The 18,519-nt window shown below is 41.2% G+C and overlaps 1 protein-coding gene across 4 annotated transcripts in view; it reads left to right on the top strand.

The window, feature by feature from the left end:
• The window catches only part of BPGM (bisphosphoglycerate mutase), a 31,657-nt gene extending 16,485 nt beyond the window's left edge, over positions 1 to 15,172 (top strand). For all 4 annotated transcript variants that reach the window (XM_058724235.1, XM_058724234.1, XM_058724237.1 and 1 more), the window contains exons 2-3: positions 251 to 906; positions 13,101 to 15,172. In XM_058724235.1, coding sequence (XP_058580218.1) covers positions 306 to 906; positions 13,101 to 13,282 — 783 coding nt within the window. In that variant the 5' untranslated portion in view covers positions 251 to 305 and the 3' untranslated portion in view covers positions 13,283 to 15,172. The remainder of the gene's footprint in view (positions 1 to 250; positions 907 to 13,100) is intronic.
• The last annotated feature ends 3,347 nt before the right edge of the window (positions 15,173 to 18,519 follow it).

The raw sequence follows: 18,519 nt of genomic DNA, 5'->3' as shown, positions 1-18,519 counted from the left end.
CTCTTCTGTAAGCACAGACTGCCTTTTTATCTGGTGGAAACGCAGCATGCCATTAGAATGACATGTCCTGTCATTTTACATCATACAATTAAGATATTGTCTAGCTGTCAGAAAATTCAAATCGATTAGGCTCCCTGTAATTAATTATCTGTAGAATGTGCCGTAGTGTATATGTTGTAAAGTTGTGCTTCCATTCAGGTAGTCGGTTGAATGAAGACCATAACATGCTTTTTGTTTCTTCTCTTTCTAGATGTCTTGCTGTCATTGAACCCATTTGAAAGTGCTAGGCGAGCTCAGCCATCAGTATGTCCAAGTACAAACTGATTATGTTAAGACATGGAGAGGGCGCTTGGAATAAAGAGAATCGGTTTTGTAGCTGGGTGGATCAGAAACTTAACAGTGAAGGAATGGAGGAAGCTCGGAACTGTGGGAAGCAACTCAAAGCACTAAACTTTGAGTTTGATCTCGTATTCACGTCCATCCTTAATCGGTCCATCCACACAGCCTGGCTGATCCTGGAAGAGCTGGGGCAGGAATGGGTTCCTGTGGAAAGCTCGTGGCGTCTAAACGAACGTCACTATGGAGCTTTGATCGGTCTCAACAGGGAGCAGATGGCTTTGAATCATGGTGAAGAACAAGTGAGGCTCTGGAGGAGAAGTTACAATGTGACCCCACCACCCATTGATGAATCTCACCCTTACTACCATGAAATCTACAGTGACCGGAGGTATAAAGTGTGCGATGTACCTGTCGATCAGCTGCCACGATCTGAAAGCTTAAAGGATGTTCTGGAGAGACTCCTACCCTTTTGGAATGAAAGGATTGCTCCTGAAGTCTTAAGTGGCAAAACCATTCTGATATCTGCTCATGGAAATAGCAGTAGGGCTCTCCTGAAACATCTGGAAGGTACCCTCTTTATGCTACTTACTTATTAGAGGTTGCTAAATGTTATGCTTGGACCTTAATCTAGAAAGGGCAGGGTTTCTGAGCACAATTTACATAATGGACTTTCTTGCCCTATTCCCTTTTGTCATTTCAGTCTTTTTTTTTAATTATATGAAATTTATTGTCAAATTCGTTTCCATACTCATTTCAGTCTTTTAAGAATCATTTTGTTCTATTAAATCAAAAACCCTGTGCCTTTCACATTCATACTATATAAAGCAATGATTCTAAAACTTTAGCAAGCATCAGATTTCCCTGGAGAGAGACTTTGGTCTACTCCAGATTGCTGGCCCCATCCTTGAAGTTTCTGAATTTGTAGGCCTGGGGGTATGGTTGAAGAATTTGCACTTCTAAGGTGTTTTCAGGTGATGCGGTTACTGCTGCTTGGCGGTTTTCCACTTTGAGAACTATTGATCTAAAGGATAATAAGGTTTTTGCTGTAGCAAGGTAAAAGCAGGCTAGGGAGGGAATTAATTTCTATAGAGATGGTATGCAAAGTCAATTTATTTATTTGAGTCGTTCCAGATAAACAAAATTACCTAGACTTCAGTTTTGCCCATGCTCTTCCAACTCTAAACAATTATTCCTGCGTTGCAGATCTGTGTTTCTTGAACAATTCCTTTGTTCCAGCTCTTTCTTTCCAGACCAGGCCTATTCATTGATTGGGAGAAAGTTAGGGGGAAGGTAAATAAAAGGATTGCCTGTTGGAGATCATCAGTCGGCTCAATTTTATTTTAACTACTTCATGTTGTGTTCTAAACATATTCTGAAATGTACAATATTGTTATCTTCCTCTTAACTGATGTAAACTAGGAACCCCTGAGGACTCGGGCTCACCACTTTGGGGCATCAGTGATTGCACTGTGACACTTACAGGGGGTTCTTCCTTCCCCTTTCTCCCTTCACTAAGCAATCCCAGGCATTTGTGCTTTTTTTTTTTTTTCAATATATGAAATTTATTGTCAAATTGGTTTCCATACAACACCCAGTGCTCATCCCAAAAGGTGCCCTCCTCAATACCCATCACCCACCCATTTGTGCTTTTTGAGTGATCTGCTCCCTCATCCTTTGTCCTGACAGCACCAGCAGTAGTTAGCCCCTGATATTAGAATGCATTTCTCTAACATTCCTTGCCCATTCTGCTTTACTTTTCTCCATGAGGCTGTGAAAAATGAAGAGGTTGACACTGTATGTGAAATAAGTGAAAATAGGTTATTGGTAGCCAAACAAAGTGATCTTTATGAGATTTTATTGTAAACTTTTTAGCATGTGCTTTTGCCCCTGATTTTTATAACATGGCCAAAAGCCAAATCATTACTCGAATACTTGCATCCATTAGTTGTGCAGAGATCTAAACTCTACAGACTTTATTGGCTATTAAAAATGTTATTGGCTAGACATGGCGCTCACCCTGTTTGTGTATATATCTTATTTACTCAACTACATAAAGGCTTCTATTCTTTTTCTTTCAGAATAGTCAGGTATTTGATTAAGTGATAAATAACTTCATCATTATTGGACTACAGTACTTTATTGTTTGAAGAAGAGTTGAGCCTTCTCTTAGGACAACAACAAACTGAAATTCAGAATTTCAAAGTTTCTGCCCAAAGGTGTATTCTGTTCCACCACTCCAATTCCCTTGTTCCAGAGACGAGACTTCGATCTCTCTGTGGCCAAGCTCCCTTCCCTAAAGAAGATGCCATCATCTGCTTCAGGAACCTCTTTTCTCCCCTGTCTTAACTAGGAAACCCTCCCTTTAAAAATGATTTCTTGCTATTTAATACCATTTATTCTTCAACTGTCTTTAGGTTTAGATGTCTTTAAGATTATTCTGCATCCCCAGCCACAGCCCATTCTAGATACTCCCTTCTATTAGTGCATCGAGGACTTCCCTGTTTGTTACTGTTCTTTTTTGAAGGGAATAGGAAGGTTTAGCCAATGGTGAAGAAGACTGTCACCCTGGTCAGAGTAGAGGGAGAATTACCTGTGGACGGCAAGGTTACCCATAGAAAGCTTACTTTCTGTATTTGAGGGAGGTTTTGAAACCATTAATAATTTACCGAAAAACAATCATTTGGTATAGCTGCTGTGGAAAACAGTCCGTCAGCTTCTCTATAGATTAGACCTGCGGTTACCATACGATCCCACCAATTCTATTGCTAGGTATTTGCCTGTATTCATTTGCTAGCGCTACTGTAACGAAGTACCAATAACTGCAAGGCTTAAAACAACAGATACTAATTTTCCTCACAGTTCCCGGGGCTGCAAGTCCTAAATTAAAGTGTTGCCGGGGTCATATTCTCTCTATCCTTTCTTGCGTCTTCTAGCTTCTTGGGCTTGTTGGCAATCTTTGGCATTCCCTGGTTTGTAGGTGCATCCGTGCAGACCTGTCTTCACTAGGTGTTTTCCCTGTGTGTCTCTGTTTCTTGTCCAAATTTCCCCTTTTCGTAAGAATACACATAATATTAAAGTAGGATGAAAGATATCATTTTAACTTGATTACCTCTATAAAGACCCTGTTTCCAAATAAGGTCACATTCTGAGGTTAGGACTTCAACGTATCTTTTTTGGAGGCATAATAGTTCAACTCATAGCAATACTTAAGAGAGATGAAAACCTATGTCCAAATGAAAACATGTACACAAACCTTCATAGTAGTAGTATTCATAAGAGCCAAAACACAGAGAGGCATCCCAAATGCGTGTCACCTAGTGACTAGATACATTAAATTTGGTATCCATACAATATAATATGATTTAGCAATGAAAAAGAATGAAATACTCTTATGTGCTACAGTGTGGATGAACTTTAAAATCATCATTACCTGAAAGAAGGGAGTCACAAAGGAATATTTATTGTGCAATTCTACTTAAATGAAATGTCCAGAATGGCCACATCTTTACAGACAGAAAATAGATTATGTGTTTCCTGGGCCTGGGGTAGAGGTGGAGGGGTGTGGAATGAACAGCGACTGCCATTAGGTACAGAGTTTCTTGTTGGGGTGGTGAAACGTGCTAAAGTTGATTGTGATGATGGTCGCACGAGTCTGAATATACTAAAAGCCGTGGGATAAATGGATAAATTGTATGTGAATTACCAAGTTAAAGCTGCAAAAATAGTTTAATCAATGGGATTGAAAGATTAAAGGATGTGGCATTGGCCTAGAGAAAAATATTGGAGGGCAAATATGGGAAGCAGTGTCAAAGTAGACATGTATGGATGTGGAGTAAAGAATAAGGAAAAATAAAATAAACTACAGCTTTGGTCACTAGAGCAGAAATGGATTTATAGGGGTTGCTGAGAAATTAGTAGGCATTAGTCCTCAGGCTTTATTTAAGCTTTCTTCTGGAGGTCTTTTTTTTTTTTTTTTTTTTTTTTTTTTTAAGTTGGATGTATAGTGCTAAATGACTTTTCAGAGCTTAACACAACTGAAGCAACCTTAAATTATAATTCCTATCCCTCTCCCTATCTATAGGCCTTATACAAAATGTTGTTATTTGGAAGATAATTGATTTAAAACAGCAGTTTTCATGCTGGAAGAGGCAAATGGTATGAGATTGAGAAGAAAGTAGAAAAGGCATAAAGTTGGCTGGTGTCTGCAGCAGAGGACAGGGGAGGTGTCAATGAGGGAGACAGGAAGTGGAAATGGGAGGGTTGGTGACCATGGCGGATGGCAGACATTCGGGGGAAAAAAATGGCAGAAAATCCAGAATATGCCATTAGGCACAAGCCATAGAGTGGGGAAACAAAAGCAGTGGATGTGAAGATTGGGATCTGTCCATAGGAAGACAGAAGGCTGGTATGTAAGCTTGGCTTACCCACCCCGGGTAGAACAACTTGGTTCCTTTTGGCCTATGGTACCCCCTGGTGGTGCCCTTGTTAAGACTCATGGAGCTCTTTGGTGTCGCTGTGCCTCCCTTTAGAATGACCTCCACGCTTAACATGGAAGAAATTATTTTAGATTTTAGAATCACTCCATAAATTAGTTCTCCTGTCTTATTTTAGGAGTTCCCTAAATACCAATCTCCACTAATAGATTTCTCTTACTATATATTGAAAAATAAGATCCATGTATTCGATGTCACAGCTCTAAGAATTAAGCATAAATGACTTTGCCAAGATCCGAAGAAACAGTGTATGTTATTTCTTCCACATAATTTCTGTTAATGAGATTTTAGCTTTTTAAAAATTTATTCTGGATGTATATGTTTACCAGAATAGGAATACCAACATTAGTCTTATCTCACACATCTGCCTTTCAGGAACTCAAGTTATAGGGCTTTATGTGGTATTTGATAAATTCTCAGCCTAAAAGAAAATATTCCTTTGAATTTGGATGCTAACTTAAAAAAAATTTTTTTTTTTTTGAGATTTATTCATTTTTGAGAGACAGAGACAGAGTGTGAGTGGAGGAGGGGGAGAGAGAGAGGGAGACACAATCCAAAGCATGCTCCAGGCCCTGAGCTGTCAGCACAGAGCCCGATGTGGGGCTCGAACTCATGGACCGCAAGATCATGACCTGAGCCAAAGTCAGATGCTTAACCGACGGAGCCACCCAGGGGCCCCTGGATGCTAACTTTTTAAGATTCCAGAAATTAAGTGAATCTTAACTTACTTTAGGGGGAAATACAGGTATTTATCATATAAGAAGGACCACTGGGGGCGCCTGGGTGGCGCAGTCGGTTAAGCGTCCGACTTCAGCCAGGTCACGATCTCGCGGTCCGTGAGTTCGAGCCCCGCGTCAGGCTCTGGGCTGATGGCTCGGAGCCTGGAGCCTGTTTCCGATTCTGTGTCTCCCTTTCTCTCTGCCCCTCCCCCGTTCATGCTCTGTCTCTCTCTGTCCCAAAAATAAAAAAAAAATGTTGAAAAAAAAAATTTAAAAAAAAAAAAAAAAGAAGGACCACTGGCCAATTTGTGTGTGTGTGTATGTTCATTGTGTTAAAAAATATCATAAAATTTACCATTTTAATTGCCAGTTTATTCTTACTGTAAAGTTACATGACTGTATCACCCCCATTTTCTGGTTAATACCTGTTGTTCCAGTGCAATTATTAATAGCATCTCCTTTCACTTTCATAAGTGCCCTGCTTGAATGATAAATTATGTGGTCACCTTACCATAAAGGTGTTAGCCTTTACTAGTATTAAGAATGAATCCCTGGGGGCGCCTGGGTGGCGCAGTCGGTTAAGCGTCCGACTTCAGCCAGGTCACGATCTCGCGGTCCGTGAGTTTGAGCCCCGCGTCAGGCTCTGGGCTGATGGCTCGGAGCCTGGAGCCTGTTTCCGATTCTGTGTCTCCCTCTCTCTGCACCTCCCCTGTTCATGCTCTGTCTCTCTCTGTCCCAAAAATAAATAAAAAAAAAAAAAAAAAAAAAAAAAAAAGAATGAATCCCTGAAATAGGTGTGACCAGATTCCATATTTCCTGTAAACACAAAAGTTGCTAAACAAAAGTAAAAATGTTTGTGGTTGTAGGTTCACCTGATTCCTAGTCATGCTTTCTAGATATGTTTATATAAAATTCTCTCCTATTAACAGGATCTTTCAAGGAACTGGGCAGTTTTTCCCTGTATTATCCTTAAACTGCCTGACAAACTTAAAGCCTGTTACCTTCTGCTGAGGAGGAGTATGGTAGCTGATAGAATCAACGACAGCATACTCTCGTATCACAAAAAGACTTTATTGTTTAAAGACTATAACTTTGGGGTAGGAAGGATGATGACCCGGTAAAAAAACTAATTAGAATATTAGTCTACCCTGAAATCTCCAAGTGCCTTATGATCTCTCTACTTAAAGGATACAAGTGTTACATATCTACTCTACCTTGTATACATCTCAACAATGGAGAGTGTTGGTTCTTAAGACGTTATTTTGTTTGTCAACTATTTGGTGCTATGACTTTATCCTATAGGCAGTCCAGTCCTGACTGACACTTCTTCCATTTGTGAAAAAGAAGACAGGTGCTGTTGAGGGAAAATGAAAGCCAGACAGACCTCAGATGACTTAGCCATGATCATGATAATTAGTTGGAGTCGTGAACTCCACCCAAACCCAGTTCACTGAGTCTCCACACATGATTACCACCTGGGCTTTTTTGTTTTAAATGTTTTCTGAAAAGTAGCCCTTCCCTTGATCTATTTTTTGTTTGGAATACTATGTTTTAAGAAGCTGAGTCAAGAGTATCCTTGGCAGGTTAACCATTAAAAGTTAATTTGATGCAGCTAACTGAGTCTCAAATTATTATTGCTGTTACCCTAATATTGTGGTTTGTGAATGGTGTTCCCTAGTACAGATGTACAAGGTGACCTTTTTTTTTTTTTTTTTTTTTTTTGAGCGCATGCTAAGTGCAGCTCTAGGCATTTACATACATATCCTGTTTAATATAGGAACTAGAGCCAGGCTGTGAACTCACTGGAAAACTGAGGTTCAGCCCCGTGTTTTACACTGCTGTTTAGTGTATGTGGGTCATACTTTTTATTTCATTTGACCAATCATTGATCACTCAGCTGTTTTGCTTAAAGAAACTGCTTGAATGAAAAGGAACAAACTACTGATACCCTCAACATCGTGGCTGAACCTCAACGGCATTATGCTAAGTGAGAGACCTGGGCTCAAAAAGCTGAGTATTGTAGATTCCTGTTGAAGTCTTAGCCTTCAGTAGTTCAGAATGTGACCGTATTTAGATAGAGAGTCTTTAAAGAAGTAATTAAAGTAAAATTGGGCCATTAGGGTGGCCCTAATCCAACGTGATTGGCGTCCTCATAAGAGATCAGGACACAGACACACACAGAGAGAAGACCATGTGAAGGTACAGGGAGATGACAACCATGTACAAGCCAAGGAAAGTGACCTCAGACTTTGATATCCCCAGAACAGTGAGAAAAGAACTTTGAGTTTTGTTTTGTTTGTTTGAGTTTTGGATTTTTTTGTTTTTTGTTTTTTGTAGCAAAAAACAAGCAAACTATGCACTGCATGACTCCCATTTATATGCCTGTCAGGAAAAGGCAACACTATCGGGTCAGAAAACAGATCAGTGGAAGAAAAGGTAGGATGCAGGGGGGTATAAGGAAATTTTGGGGGGTTCATAGAGCTATTCTGTACACTAAAACCGGTAAATTTTACTGCATGTGAATTATACTTCGGTGTAAAAAGTCTAGCTTTTATCCAGTGAAATGACCATTTCCCTAATGGGGACCATGGCTTTTGTTGCCTAAGATAAAGACTCGATTAGTTTGTCAACTAGTAGAATTAATTAAATGAAGGTTGCTACATATGCCTAATTGTGCCTTTGAAAACTAACCCGGAGGGCCCCGGTATGCTCTCTCAAGACTGGGACCAAGTAGTGCTGACTTTCCGCAGCGCCCAAACCATGGACATCACAGGGAATCGCTGGCACAGCCGGTCTTCGTGAGTTATCTAGAAGCTGTTGGACCAAGAAGCTTTGTCCTTCGAGGTTGTGAGCTTGTCTAGGAAAGGTTTTTCTGCCCCAGAACTATTTCTGCTCACTTGACACTGAATTCTCTAGTCTTCCTTGGGTCTTCTATCTGTCCTTTTTTTCTTCTCACAACCACCTAGGCAAGGAGTAGGTCAATGCAAGAGCATGAAAAGAACAGCAAGGCAAGTGTTACTGATTCGGAACTAGGCAGCACTCTTGTACAAGAATCGCAAACACAGGAACCCATGTCAGGGCCTAGGATACACTTCTTGCCTGATCAGGACAGCCTCTACCGTGTCGATTACTTATTTAACATCTCTGCTTTTAAATTGTAGGTAATTGGGAGATTGCATTACTTTTAACTGGGAAGTAGTCCTTGACACTTTCAGAAGAAGGACTGCAGACAGACCTATGAGATACTATATAGTAAGAAAATTCCTACCTAAGGAACTGCTTTACCTGTTTCTAGCAGTGTAGAGGATTGCCTGTGCTGTGCTAATAAGTCCAGGCAAAAGCAGGGCCCTGCGCTGACTGGTTCAGACACACTTGTCACAGAGCACCACCGCGAAAGCTCCTAACACAGGCTTAGTATCTAAAAGCATCTTGTCCTGTAGCGCTCCAGACAGGCGTTTGTTTCTTTCTCTGTGGTTGGCATAGTCACTTCCTGTTTGTTTGCTGCTGGCCCACACTGAAGGAAAATCCAGGGACTGAACTGAAGCGTTGGATGTAGTCTGCGTCTTGCCAGCGGAAGTGGATTGTTTAGTCTGGGTTCAAGCACAGGACTAGGCAGTTTCAAGTTTGGAATCAGAGTGGCATGCAGGAGACTCATGAACGACAGGCTTGGTCCCTGAAGAATTGGGTGCAGCTGCACACATAGCAAGGCAAGGAAGCTTTGAGGCAAAATTAGAGAGCCGGGGAGGGCAGGTCAGCCGGGGCCAGCTGTGGCGGCGGGGCTGACGAGTGCTTCACCTTTGGCATTTTAGAGTGATATTTTCAGAAGCTGCAAATTCAGACCTCTCTCCTGTAAAGCAAATGCTTGTCTGGTGGTATGGTCAGGCTTTCTCTTATTCAAAGTTTTAATTGATGTAGGAAAACTTCTACTTTTAAAAGTTGCAGGCTATCTTAACTTTAAAATTCAATGTGGATTCTTCTCTTTGCCTTATTCCAAATTAGAGGCTGTTATCCTATCATCGTGTTGCAATATTCAAATAACCCCTTTGCACTTGCTCCCCAGCATAAGTTGTAAATAGTAGCATCCAAACTTTAAAGATTTCTAATTAAAGATAGATAGATCATCTATGAAATTGAGAACATCTTGTGTCAGCTCTCATTTTTGCAATAGAATACAGGCCTCTCACCACAGACCGCCCATCAGCGGGGTTTGAATTGTGACCTTCTTGACTGGGAAAGGTAAGTGGGGCGTGGGTGCACCTCACGGCCAAACGAATTGCTCGAAGTGGTTTCCCTCTTTTCCTAGTTTCCAAAAGTATACACTATAGATTTGGGGTTTGCTTTCATCCTGTGACAAATCTGTCTCCCTGGCCGTCTTTTCTCCTGTTGCCCGAGATGAGCAAACCTTTGGAGGAAATCAAAGAAAATATATAGACAAATTTAATTTGAATTGTTTATTAGCACTAAATACCTTGTATTCAAGCCTAAGTGCCTTCTCTCTCTCTCTCTCTCTCTCTCTCTCTCTTTCTCTTTGGTAAGGTTATAAAGGAAACACAGTCTTTAATCAAGGTTTCAAGAGTAAAAGAATAGATTTAATTGGAAAGCCCAGAGAGTTCAGGTTTATTCATTTCAGCTGTGTGCTGAGGGCCTGTCAAATCAGGTGCTGTTCTTGGCACAGGATATAGCTCCTAGAATTGGACACGCAAAATCCTGGCTTTTGAGGAGCTGTGTCCCCATTTTGATCTCTTTCTGAAATTCAGCCGATACTGGAACTCTTGAAAAGTCTTCAGAGTGCTTTCATGTATGGACTTTATAAGTTAGAGTTTGTAGCTAATGTTCTGTTCCTTATTGCTTGTGTTTGTATATAAGAAGTAGATTCATACAATATATACAGTTGTAAAAGTGGATCATACAGCTAAACAGTTTCTGGATCCTGGCAGCCAATGCATATAACAGAAGGTTCTTTACAGTTGAACAGATATTACTGAGTTCTCGCAGGGGGTAAGGCACTGGTCTGAGAGCATGTGTGACACAGGGATGGATGAGACATGGTCCCTCTTCTCAAGTCGTTTATAATCCTGGTTGGCGAAGCGAGCGTTTGCACAGCCACCTCTAATAGAAGGCCAAGTGTGAATGCTGTAAGTGCATCTTAATATACTTAATTAATGTATATACATATTAACATAAGTATTAATATACTTAATAATGTACAGTGATCTCGGGGCACCTGGGTGGCTCAGTAGGTTAAGCGTCCGACTTCAGCTTCAGGTCATGATCTCACAGTTCGTGGGCTCAAGCCCTGCCTCGGGCTCTGTGCTGACAGCTCAGGGCCTGGAGGCTGCTTCTGATTCTGTGTCTCCCTCTCTACCCCTCCTCCACTCCCATTCTGTCTCTCTCTCCAAAATAAATAAACATTTAAAAAATAAATAAAATAATGTACAGTGATCTCAATAACTGGCTGTGGCTCCTGTTCCTGCTATAATGACTTGGTGGAGAGGGCTCATAGGTGCAGATTTGACTTTCTGGAGCTATTCCTGTATGCAGAAAATGAAGTTGTTTGAATTTCTTCCCATACTGGCATTGAGTTACCCCCTTTGACTTACCATAAACTTTCATTATTTCTTACTCGAAATAGCCCAACCATGTGGATTGACCACAGTTAACTCCTAGATGCTCCTACGTGAAGATTCAAGAATTAAAGACAATGGTTGGGGGCTGAAGGAGGGGTGGCAGTGGAGGGAGCGGTGACGGAGAAGGGCAGTTGCAGGGTGAGAACTCTGATATTTCCCTTCAAACGTTCTTGGAGCCAAAAAAACAATAACAAAAATCTAAGCCAGTTATCAGACAGGGGATGTGCTGTTTGTTCACTCATTTTAACTTTCATATGATGTTCCAGTTAGTGAATTTATAATACAGTATTGCATAATACAGTATTGATTCAGCTTGGCTTAATTCAGTGCAGATGCATTATTCTAGCCTTAGGAGTTCTGCTGGCTTAACTTTCTCAGGATGAAGAATGGCTTATGCCAAAATCGAGTAATGAGTAATAGCGTCACTGTGGTTTTTCCTAATTTGCTATTTTAAAATTTCAGTCTGTTAAGTCTCATTGACTGATTATTAACCAGTCTAAGCATTTTAAATATTTGTAAGTAATTAGTCTGCTGTGTGAATGATTTGAGTAGTCATTAAAGTGGAATGTCAACTTGGTGTTTATTGGAAATGTCTCTATTTTTGTTGAGCTCTCCTTCCTTTGTATGTGAAATATGATAGTTCTCGTGGCCTTTGTTTAGTTGGCTCTTTGATTTGGTCCCACACAAAAGTGGGATGTTATCTGAGCCATAGACATGAGCTCGAGTGTGGTGCTGTTGAAGAGAGGACCTGTCAAGATCTGGTTAGATCTGGGACCTTGGCCAAACAGGAGATTCCCATGTGCTCTCCAGCCCGTTGCCAAAGACCTAGAACTCATTTCTAAACTCCCAGACGACAACCCCTAAACCTGGCGCATCATGATCCCTGTTTGTTAACTGTTTCAAGGGGATCAGATGAATCTGTTCATGTCCTTACCAGCCCTGAAGACGGAGGAACACGACGTGCTACTGTTTAGTTAGTACCCAGCCCTTCAAATGGGCAGAACATGATTGCAAACATTCTCTTCTCTCCTTATACTGCGCTGGAAGTAGCCGTGAACAAGTCAGATGACCAGAGTTGAAATCCTGGGATTTGGGAATAAGAAAACCAGGTGCAATGTGATTGCCTTATCAGTCTTGTGATTTGAGAAATTTAATTTAACTTCTCTGGATCTGTTTAGTATTTTTTAACAGCTTTCTTGAGATATAATTTACATAATGTACAGTTCAGTGGCTTTTAGTATGTGTACAGAATTGCCCATCTATCACCACAGTCAATTTTGGAACATTTTCATTAGTCCCAAAAGTAACCCTATACTTAACTGTCACTTCCCAATTTCCTCATTCTCTCTAGCCCTAGGCAATCACTAATCTATTTTTCTCACACTAGATTTTCCTATATAAATGGAATCCTACAACATGCCGTCCTTTATGTCTGGCTTCTTTCATTAGCATAATGTTTTCAAGGGTCATCAATGTTTAGCATGTATTAAGCACTTATTTCTTTTTTTATTGCTAAATAATGTTCCATTGTATGGGTATACCGCAATTACTATAGTTAATTTATCCATTCATCAATTAATGGACATTTAGGATGTATCCACTTTTTGGCTATTATGCTACTATGATGGTTCATGTACAAGATTTAGATAGGAAACATGAAGGAACAACAGGTTGCCCTGAAGGGTATCTATCCTAAAATTTAATATGATGCGAATCTCTGTCTAAGCTTTTTTTTTTTTTTTTTTAAATTTCTGAGAAGTTTTTATACTTCCAGGAACTATAGCTAGAATGCCTTACAGTATCTGGAGTGGTTCCAGACATGCCACTAATATGGGACTCAATAAATGTGCAGTGAAACAACCGAACAGAACTACCTCCTGTGTTGTCTTTAATGCTTTGTCCCTTCCTCTCCCAATCTACAGGTATCTCCGACGAAGACATTATCAACATTACTCTTCCCACTGGAGTGCCCATTCTCCTGGAACTGGATGAGAACCTGCATGCTGTTGGGCCTCACCAGTTCCTGGGCGACCAAGAGGCTATCCAAGCCGCCATTAAGAAAGTAGAGGATCAAGGAAAAGTGAAAAAGCGAGTTGAAAAATGAAAACTTTCCCATTTACTTGCTAGGAATAGCTGCAAAGGAAGTGGCATGCAGTATTTTTTGGGTGCTGATCTCCCTCTCTTTTTTTTCCCCTGATTTTTCCAGAACTAGTCAATGGGATAGAGTTTATAAGGTAACTCGGTAAATGTTATTGCCCAGATAAAAGATTGAGGATGCCTGAGTGCTTTGTCATAAGTCTGATGAGAACTCTCTTGCTAGTCCTGTTTGAATTAGTCATTCATGGGGCTAATTGGTAACCAGTGGGGCTTAATCAAGGTCCTGAGTGTCTAAGATGAGAGAGTAACAAGTAGAGGTGAAGTTTAAGGTATTCACCATTTAATAAATCATTATTGAGTCACTATTGACAGACACTACTTATTCCAATAGGTAGTTCACTTCTATATTTACTGAGACTTTCTGGGATGATAGTAAGGTATATTAGATAATATGCTCTACTTAAGTATTTATTACTAGTCTTCTCCTCTAGGAAAAGGGATGCTTTGCTAGTTAAAACCAGAGGCCCATTTAATGGGAGGAATCACCGATGGATTCCTTCAAGAAAGCCAACAACAAACAGTAAGGCACTTTGCCTTGTCTCTAGACCAGAGACATCCTTTCTTTGACAGTTGGTACGATTCCCCTTTGGCTGCTGGGATTAGCAACGTGTCGACAGCCATAGCTGTTGATGTTCTCCTTTTGTTTTGTTGAACTTTAATCATTGGTTACTTAAAATTGCTTAAAACTAAAGGTCTGTGACCTAAAATGAATCTCCTCAAAGCATCTCCATGTGACTGATAAACATTAGGTAAAGGCCTCCGAACTAGTCTTTGGCTCAAATCTTCTGTAACTCTCAAAGTGTTGCACCTATTTCATTGCATGGACACTCCTAATTCCCTATAAATTGAACATCAGGGTCAGGGGGAAGGTAAAATATAATGCATGTAATTTTATTCCCATGAGCAGGAAAAATATGGTACATTGGGGCTGGCCATACACATTTATTGTTCATCAACAGAGAGCAAAAGATTATAGTATGTGACATACAGCAGCTAGGGTGGGCCACAGACAGAAATGGTTGCTGATCAGTCTCAATGATACTGTTTTCCAGATCATATTTTTAGATGTCATGGGTATATAAGTCACGGTTTCTTTAAACTCTTGCCTTATTTTAAGGCAAGGGACGTATATTTCAGTGACAAAGTTATGGAAAAAAATCTGTAGCTGTTTATCAGTTTTTCATGATTTTCCATTTGTGCGTTAGTCTATTTGTATCCATTTTAGAGTAAATGGCAATGGAAGAAACTAATTCTAAAACCCTTGCCACTGCTTGGTCTCCATTTGGTCCTTCCTTTGAGACTTTTTAGAACAAAGATGTCTGGGAAGAAGAGATGACCCTGGTGTGCTCCCAGCTGGCCACATCTGGGATGTGTCGGGACATGGCACGTGGATGCTTTACATTTCTGACGAACCAGTAGTGTCTGCTGTAGCCCTTCATTTTAGTCCACTTACTTAACCAAATAATATTCTTTGGAATTCAGAGATCAGATCTTTCTAGAATTCCAAGCCTATGGCCAGGCTATACCTCAGACCATTAACAGCTTCATCTCTGGATTTTCTGAATTTCCTAACCCGAGTGGTGACCGTATCTTAATGCAGCTGAAGATCCTAGAGTTGGATTCTTCCCTTGTCCTTCGCTTGTCCTCGTTCACTTCCAGGGAGCACCCCGGGCAGAATGATGTGGTTCTGCACACAGAGCGACACTCGCAACCAGTCACTTGGGAATCTGGCAGATCTCCTAAGATAGGGATAATTTTTGCTGGCTGATACTTTCTGATGTAATTTGGTGTATTGTTTTTGAGATCTTGGCTGAAATAAATGAGACATTTATGAAAACCTCATGTTAAATTATTTTTTTTGTAAAGATTCTATTTTTAAAACTCTACACCCAACGTGGCGCTCAAACACAATCCCGACCGAGATCAAGCGTCGCATGCCATACTGACTGAGCCAGCCGGGCACCCCATTTTTTTTAAAGACATGTAAAATTATTTTTAACAATTCCAGCACTTAGTCCTTAGACCACCTAATGTAGCTGTTTTCTTCACGTGACTCACATCCAGAATTTTTGATGTAGGAATCTTGAAGGCCAACCTGCATCCTGATCTTGGCAACTTTCTGTTCTCTATGAAGCTGGGACCAAACAAAGGGGGATTTTTTTTCTTTGAAAGTAAAGGCAGATAGCCTGTCTAGAAATGTGGCTGTTACAGAGGGCAGCCCGGCCTGCTGCCAGGATGGACTTGCCCTGAAGCCAGCTAGACCCGTCTCCTCTGCCCAGGTTGGAATGACTGACTGCCCCCGGGGTGCAGCAAGTGTGGTAAGATAAGGGCCACAGCAGGATGCTTCTCCCAGGTTTTAAGTTATAAATTTTCCACAAGTGCTGTATCCCAGTACACCGAGAATCTTTTTTTCTAAGAGAGCACAAGTTCTGCTTCAGAAAACGGAGGTTTTCACATCCTCTAATGCTAATTTGAGCACTGACAACAAAGCGTCCTTGGATGAAAATGCATTACGTCATGTATTTTTCTTTGATAAGATGTGCAGGAAAGATTTCTAAATGAGACCTGTTTATCTCTCAAGCTCATCCAGATTTTTTTGCCTGCGATTTGTAGATTATTTCCCATCTTGGAGCTTGATCACCTTGATGGAAATGCTGTTACCACATGTGCACAATAGGGTGGTGGTTCTTTGTCTTCCAGTCTGGGAAGCGTCCCCAGGCCCTGTAGCTTTTAGAGGGGATTTTTTTTTTTTTTGGGGGGGGGGGTGGTCAGCGTGTGAGCCTGTTAAAGCCAGTCCCGGGTGGGCAGCACTTGGCCGATTTGGTGGCCAAATATAGAAACCCTCCTGGTCATGTTGCCGCCCGCAGAAAAGAGAGAAGACTCAGGTAATTCCCTGCTCCTTCTCTCATGTCACTGTAGTTCTTTATTTCCCTAGCCCCTTCCTGCTTTTGACCAAATCGGTTAGGGGAAGCACTTTTACTACACAGAGGTTTCATCATCCCTGGTGTCATTTTTCATTCATTTTCTTTTATAAGCAAGAGTGACTTTTCAAAGTTCAGCTTCCCTATTACCTGGAAAGCCTTTCTTTTCCTTTTAATGTATTTATTTAAATTCTAATTAGTTAACATACAGTGTGATAATGATTTCAGGAGTAGAACCCAGGGCTCAACCCAAAAAGTGCCCTCCTTAATGCCCATCACCTGTTTAGCACATCCCCCTACCCACCTCACCTCCAGCAACCCTCAGTTTGTTCTGTGTATTTAAGAGTCTCTTGTGGTTTGCCTCCCTCTGTCTTCATTTTATTTTTCCTTCCCTTCCCCTATGTTCATCTGCTGAGTGTCTCAAATTCTACATATGAGTGAAATCATACGACGTTTGTCGTTCTGACTTCTTTCACTTAGCATAATACACTCTAGTTCCATCAACTGATGAATGGATAAAGAAAGGGTGTTTGTGTGTGTGTGTGTGTGTGTGTGTGTGTGTGTGTGTGTGTGTCCATACATAATGGAATATTACTCAGTAATCAAAAAGAATGAAATCTTGCCATTTGCAACAATGTGGATGGAATTGGAAAGCCTTTCATATGTTCTTTTTCCCTCAGAAAGATACCAAAATTGCCTCAAGGTTGCAGTTCCTTATGTTTCCTGTTTTTCTGTTTTGCATAATTGGATTTTGCAAGTTTTTGGCTGACTTTTATAACAGCACTTGTTGTATTAAATCGTGCCTTGCCTCACAGCAGGTCTGGCTTTGGTGGATGCCATGTTATGCTGTGGCCTGAGGGTTTTCACATTGGACTGTGAAGGGAATTTAAGCCACCGATTCCAAGAGGAATATGAAACATCCAAAATGTAAGAATATTTTAATCATTCAGTCTCCCTCTTATGACAAAGTCATTTGGCCGAATGATGAGCAGAATGAAAGTCATTCTTTTTCCGCAATTGGTAATGTTTTACTTATTGGAGGATAATCTGGCTGTGTAGCCTAGCCTTTAAGACATTGGGACCTTAAGTTGCCCAAAACTGTAAGTTCCTTTGACAGTTTTCTAGAGATAAGCTAGAGTGTCCCCATCACTGCCTCTTTACACATAAAACAGCCACATATCTCTTACTTGCTTTTTATTTAAGTCAAGGGCTTATTTAAGTTAAAGGCTGGCCATTTAAGCTTCCACTTACTCTGATTTGACAGGAATACGTTTTTTTTTTTTCAACGTTTTTTATTTATTTTTGGGACAGAGAGAGACAGAGCATGAACGGGGGAGGGGCAGAGAGAGAGGGAGACACAGAATCGGAAACAGGCTCCAGGCTCCGAGCCATCAGCCCAGAGCCCGACGCGGGGCTCGAACTCACGGACCGCGAGATCGTGACCTGGCTGAAGTCGGACGCTTAACCGACTGCGCCACCCAGGCGCCCCTGGAATACGTTTTTTAAAATCTTTTTATTGTAGGGATGCCTGGGTGGCTCAGTTGGTTGAATGACCACACCGGACCCTGTGCTGAGTATAGAGCCTACTTAAGATTCTCTCTCTCTCTCCCTCTGCTCCTCTCCTCATTCACACCCTCTCTCCCTCTCTCTAAAATGAAATAAACAAAAAACAAAAACAAAAAATTATTTTTATTCTAGAATGCTTTAGAGTATAAAAGCAGAGTATAAAAAGTACAAAGAAGGGCGCCTGGGTGGCTCAGTCGGTTAAGCGTCCGACTTTGGCTCAGGTCATGATCTCATGGTTCATGGGTTCAAGCCCTGCATCGGGCTCTGTGCTGACAGCTCAGAGCCCGGAGCCTCCCGCAGATTGTGTCTCCTTCTCTCTCTGTCCCTCCCCGCTTGCACTCTGTCTGTCTCTCTCAAAAATAAATAAACATCAAAAAAAATTGTTTAGAAAAATAAATAGTGGGGCGCCTGGGTGGCGCAGTCGGTTAAGCGTCCGACTTCAGCCAGGTCACGATCTCGCGGTCCGTGAGTTCGAGCCCCGCGTCGGGCTCTGGGCTGATGGCTCGAAGCCTGGAGCCTGTTTCCGATTCTGTGTCTCCCTCTCTCTCTGCCCCTCCCCCGTTCATGCTCTGTCTCTCTCTGTCCCAAAAATAAATAAAAACGTTGAAAAGAAGAAAAAAAATAAATAGTACCAAGAACACTCATGCCCATCTGCCACTCAACTGCCACCTCATTAGCTTATGACCACTGTTATGTA

This window comes from Neofelis nebulosa, chromosome 4 (assembly GCF_028018385.1).
Source record: "Neofelis nebulosa isolate mNeoNeb1 chromosome 4, mNeoNeb1.pri, whole genome shotgun sequence".
In the NCBI taxonomy this organism is placed as follows: domain Eukaryota; kingdom Metazoa; phylum Chordata; class Mammalia; order Carnivora; family Felidae; genus Neofelis; species Neofelis nebulosa.
Note: the sequence above shows the minus strand (reverse complement) of the source record. Positions and strands in the feature narration are given on the sequence as shown.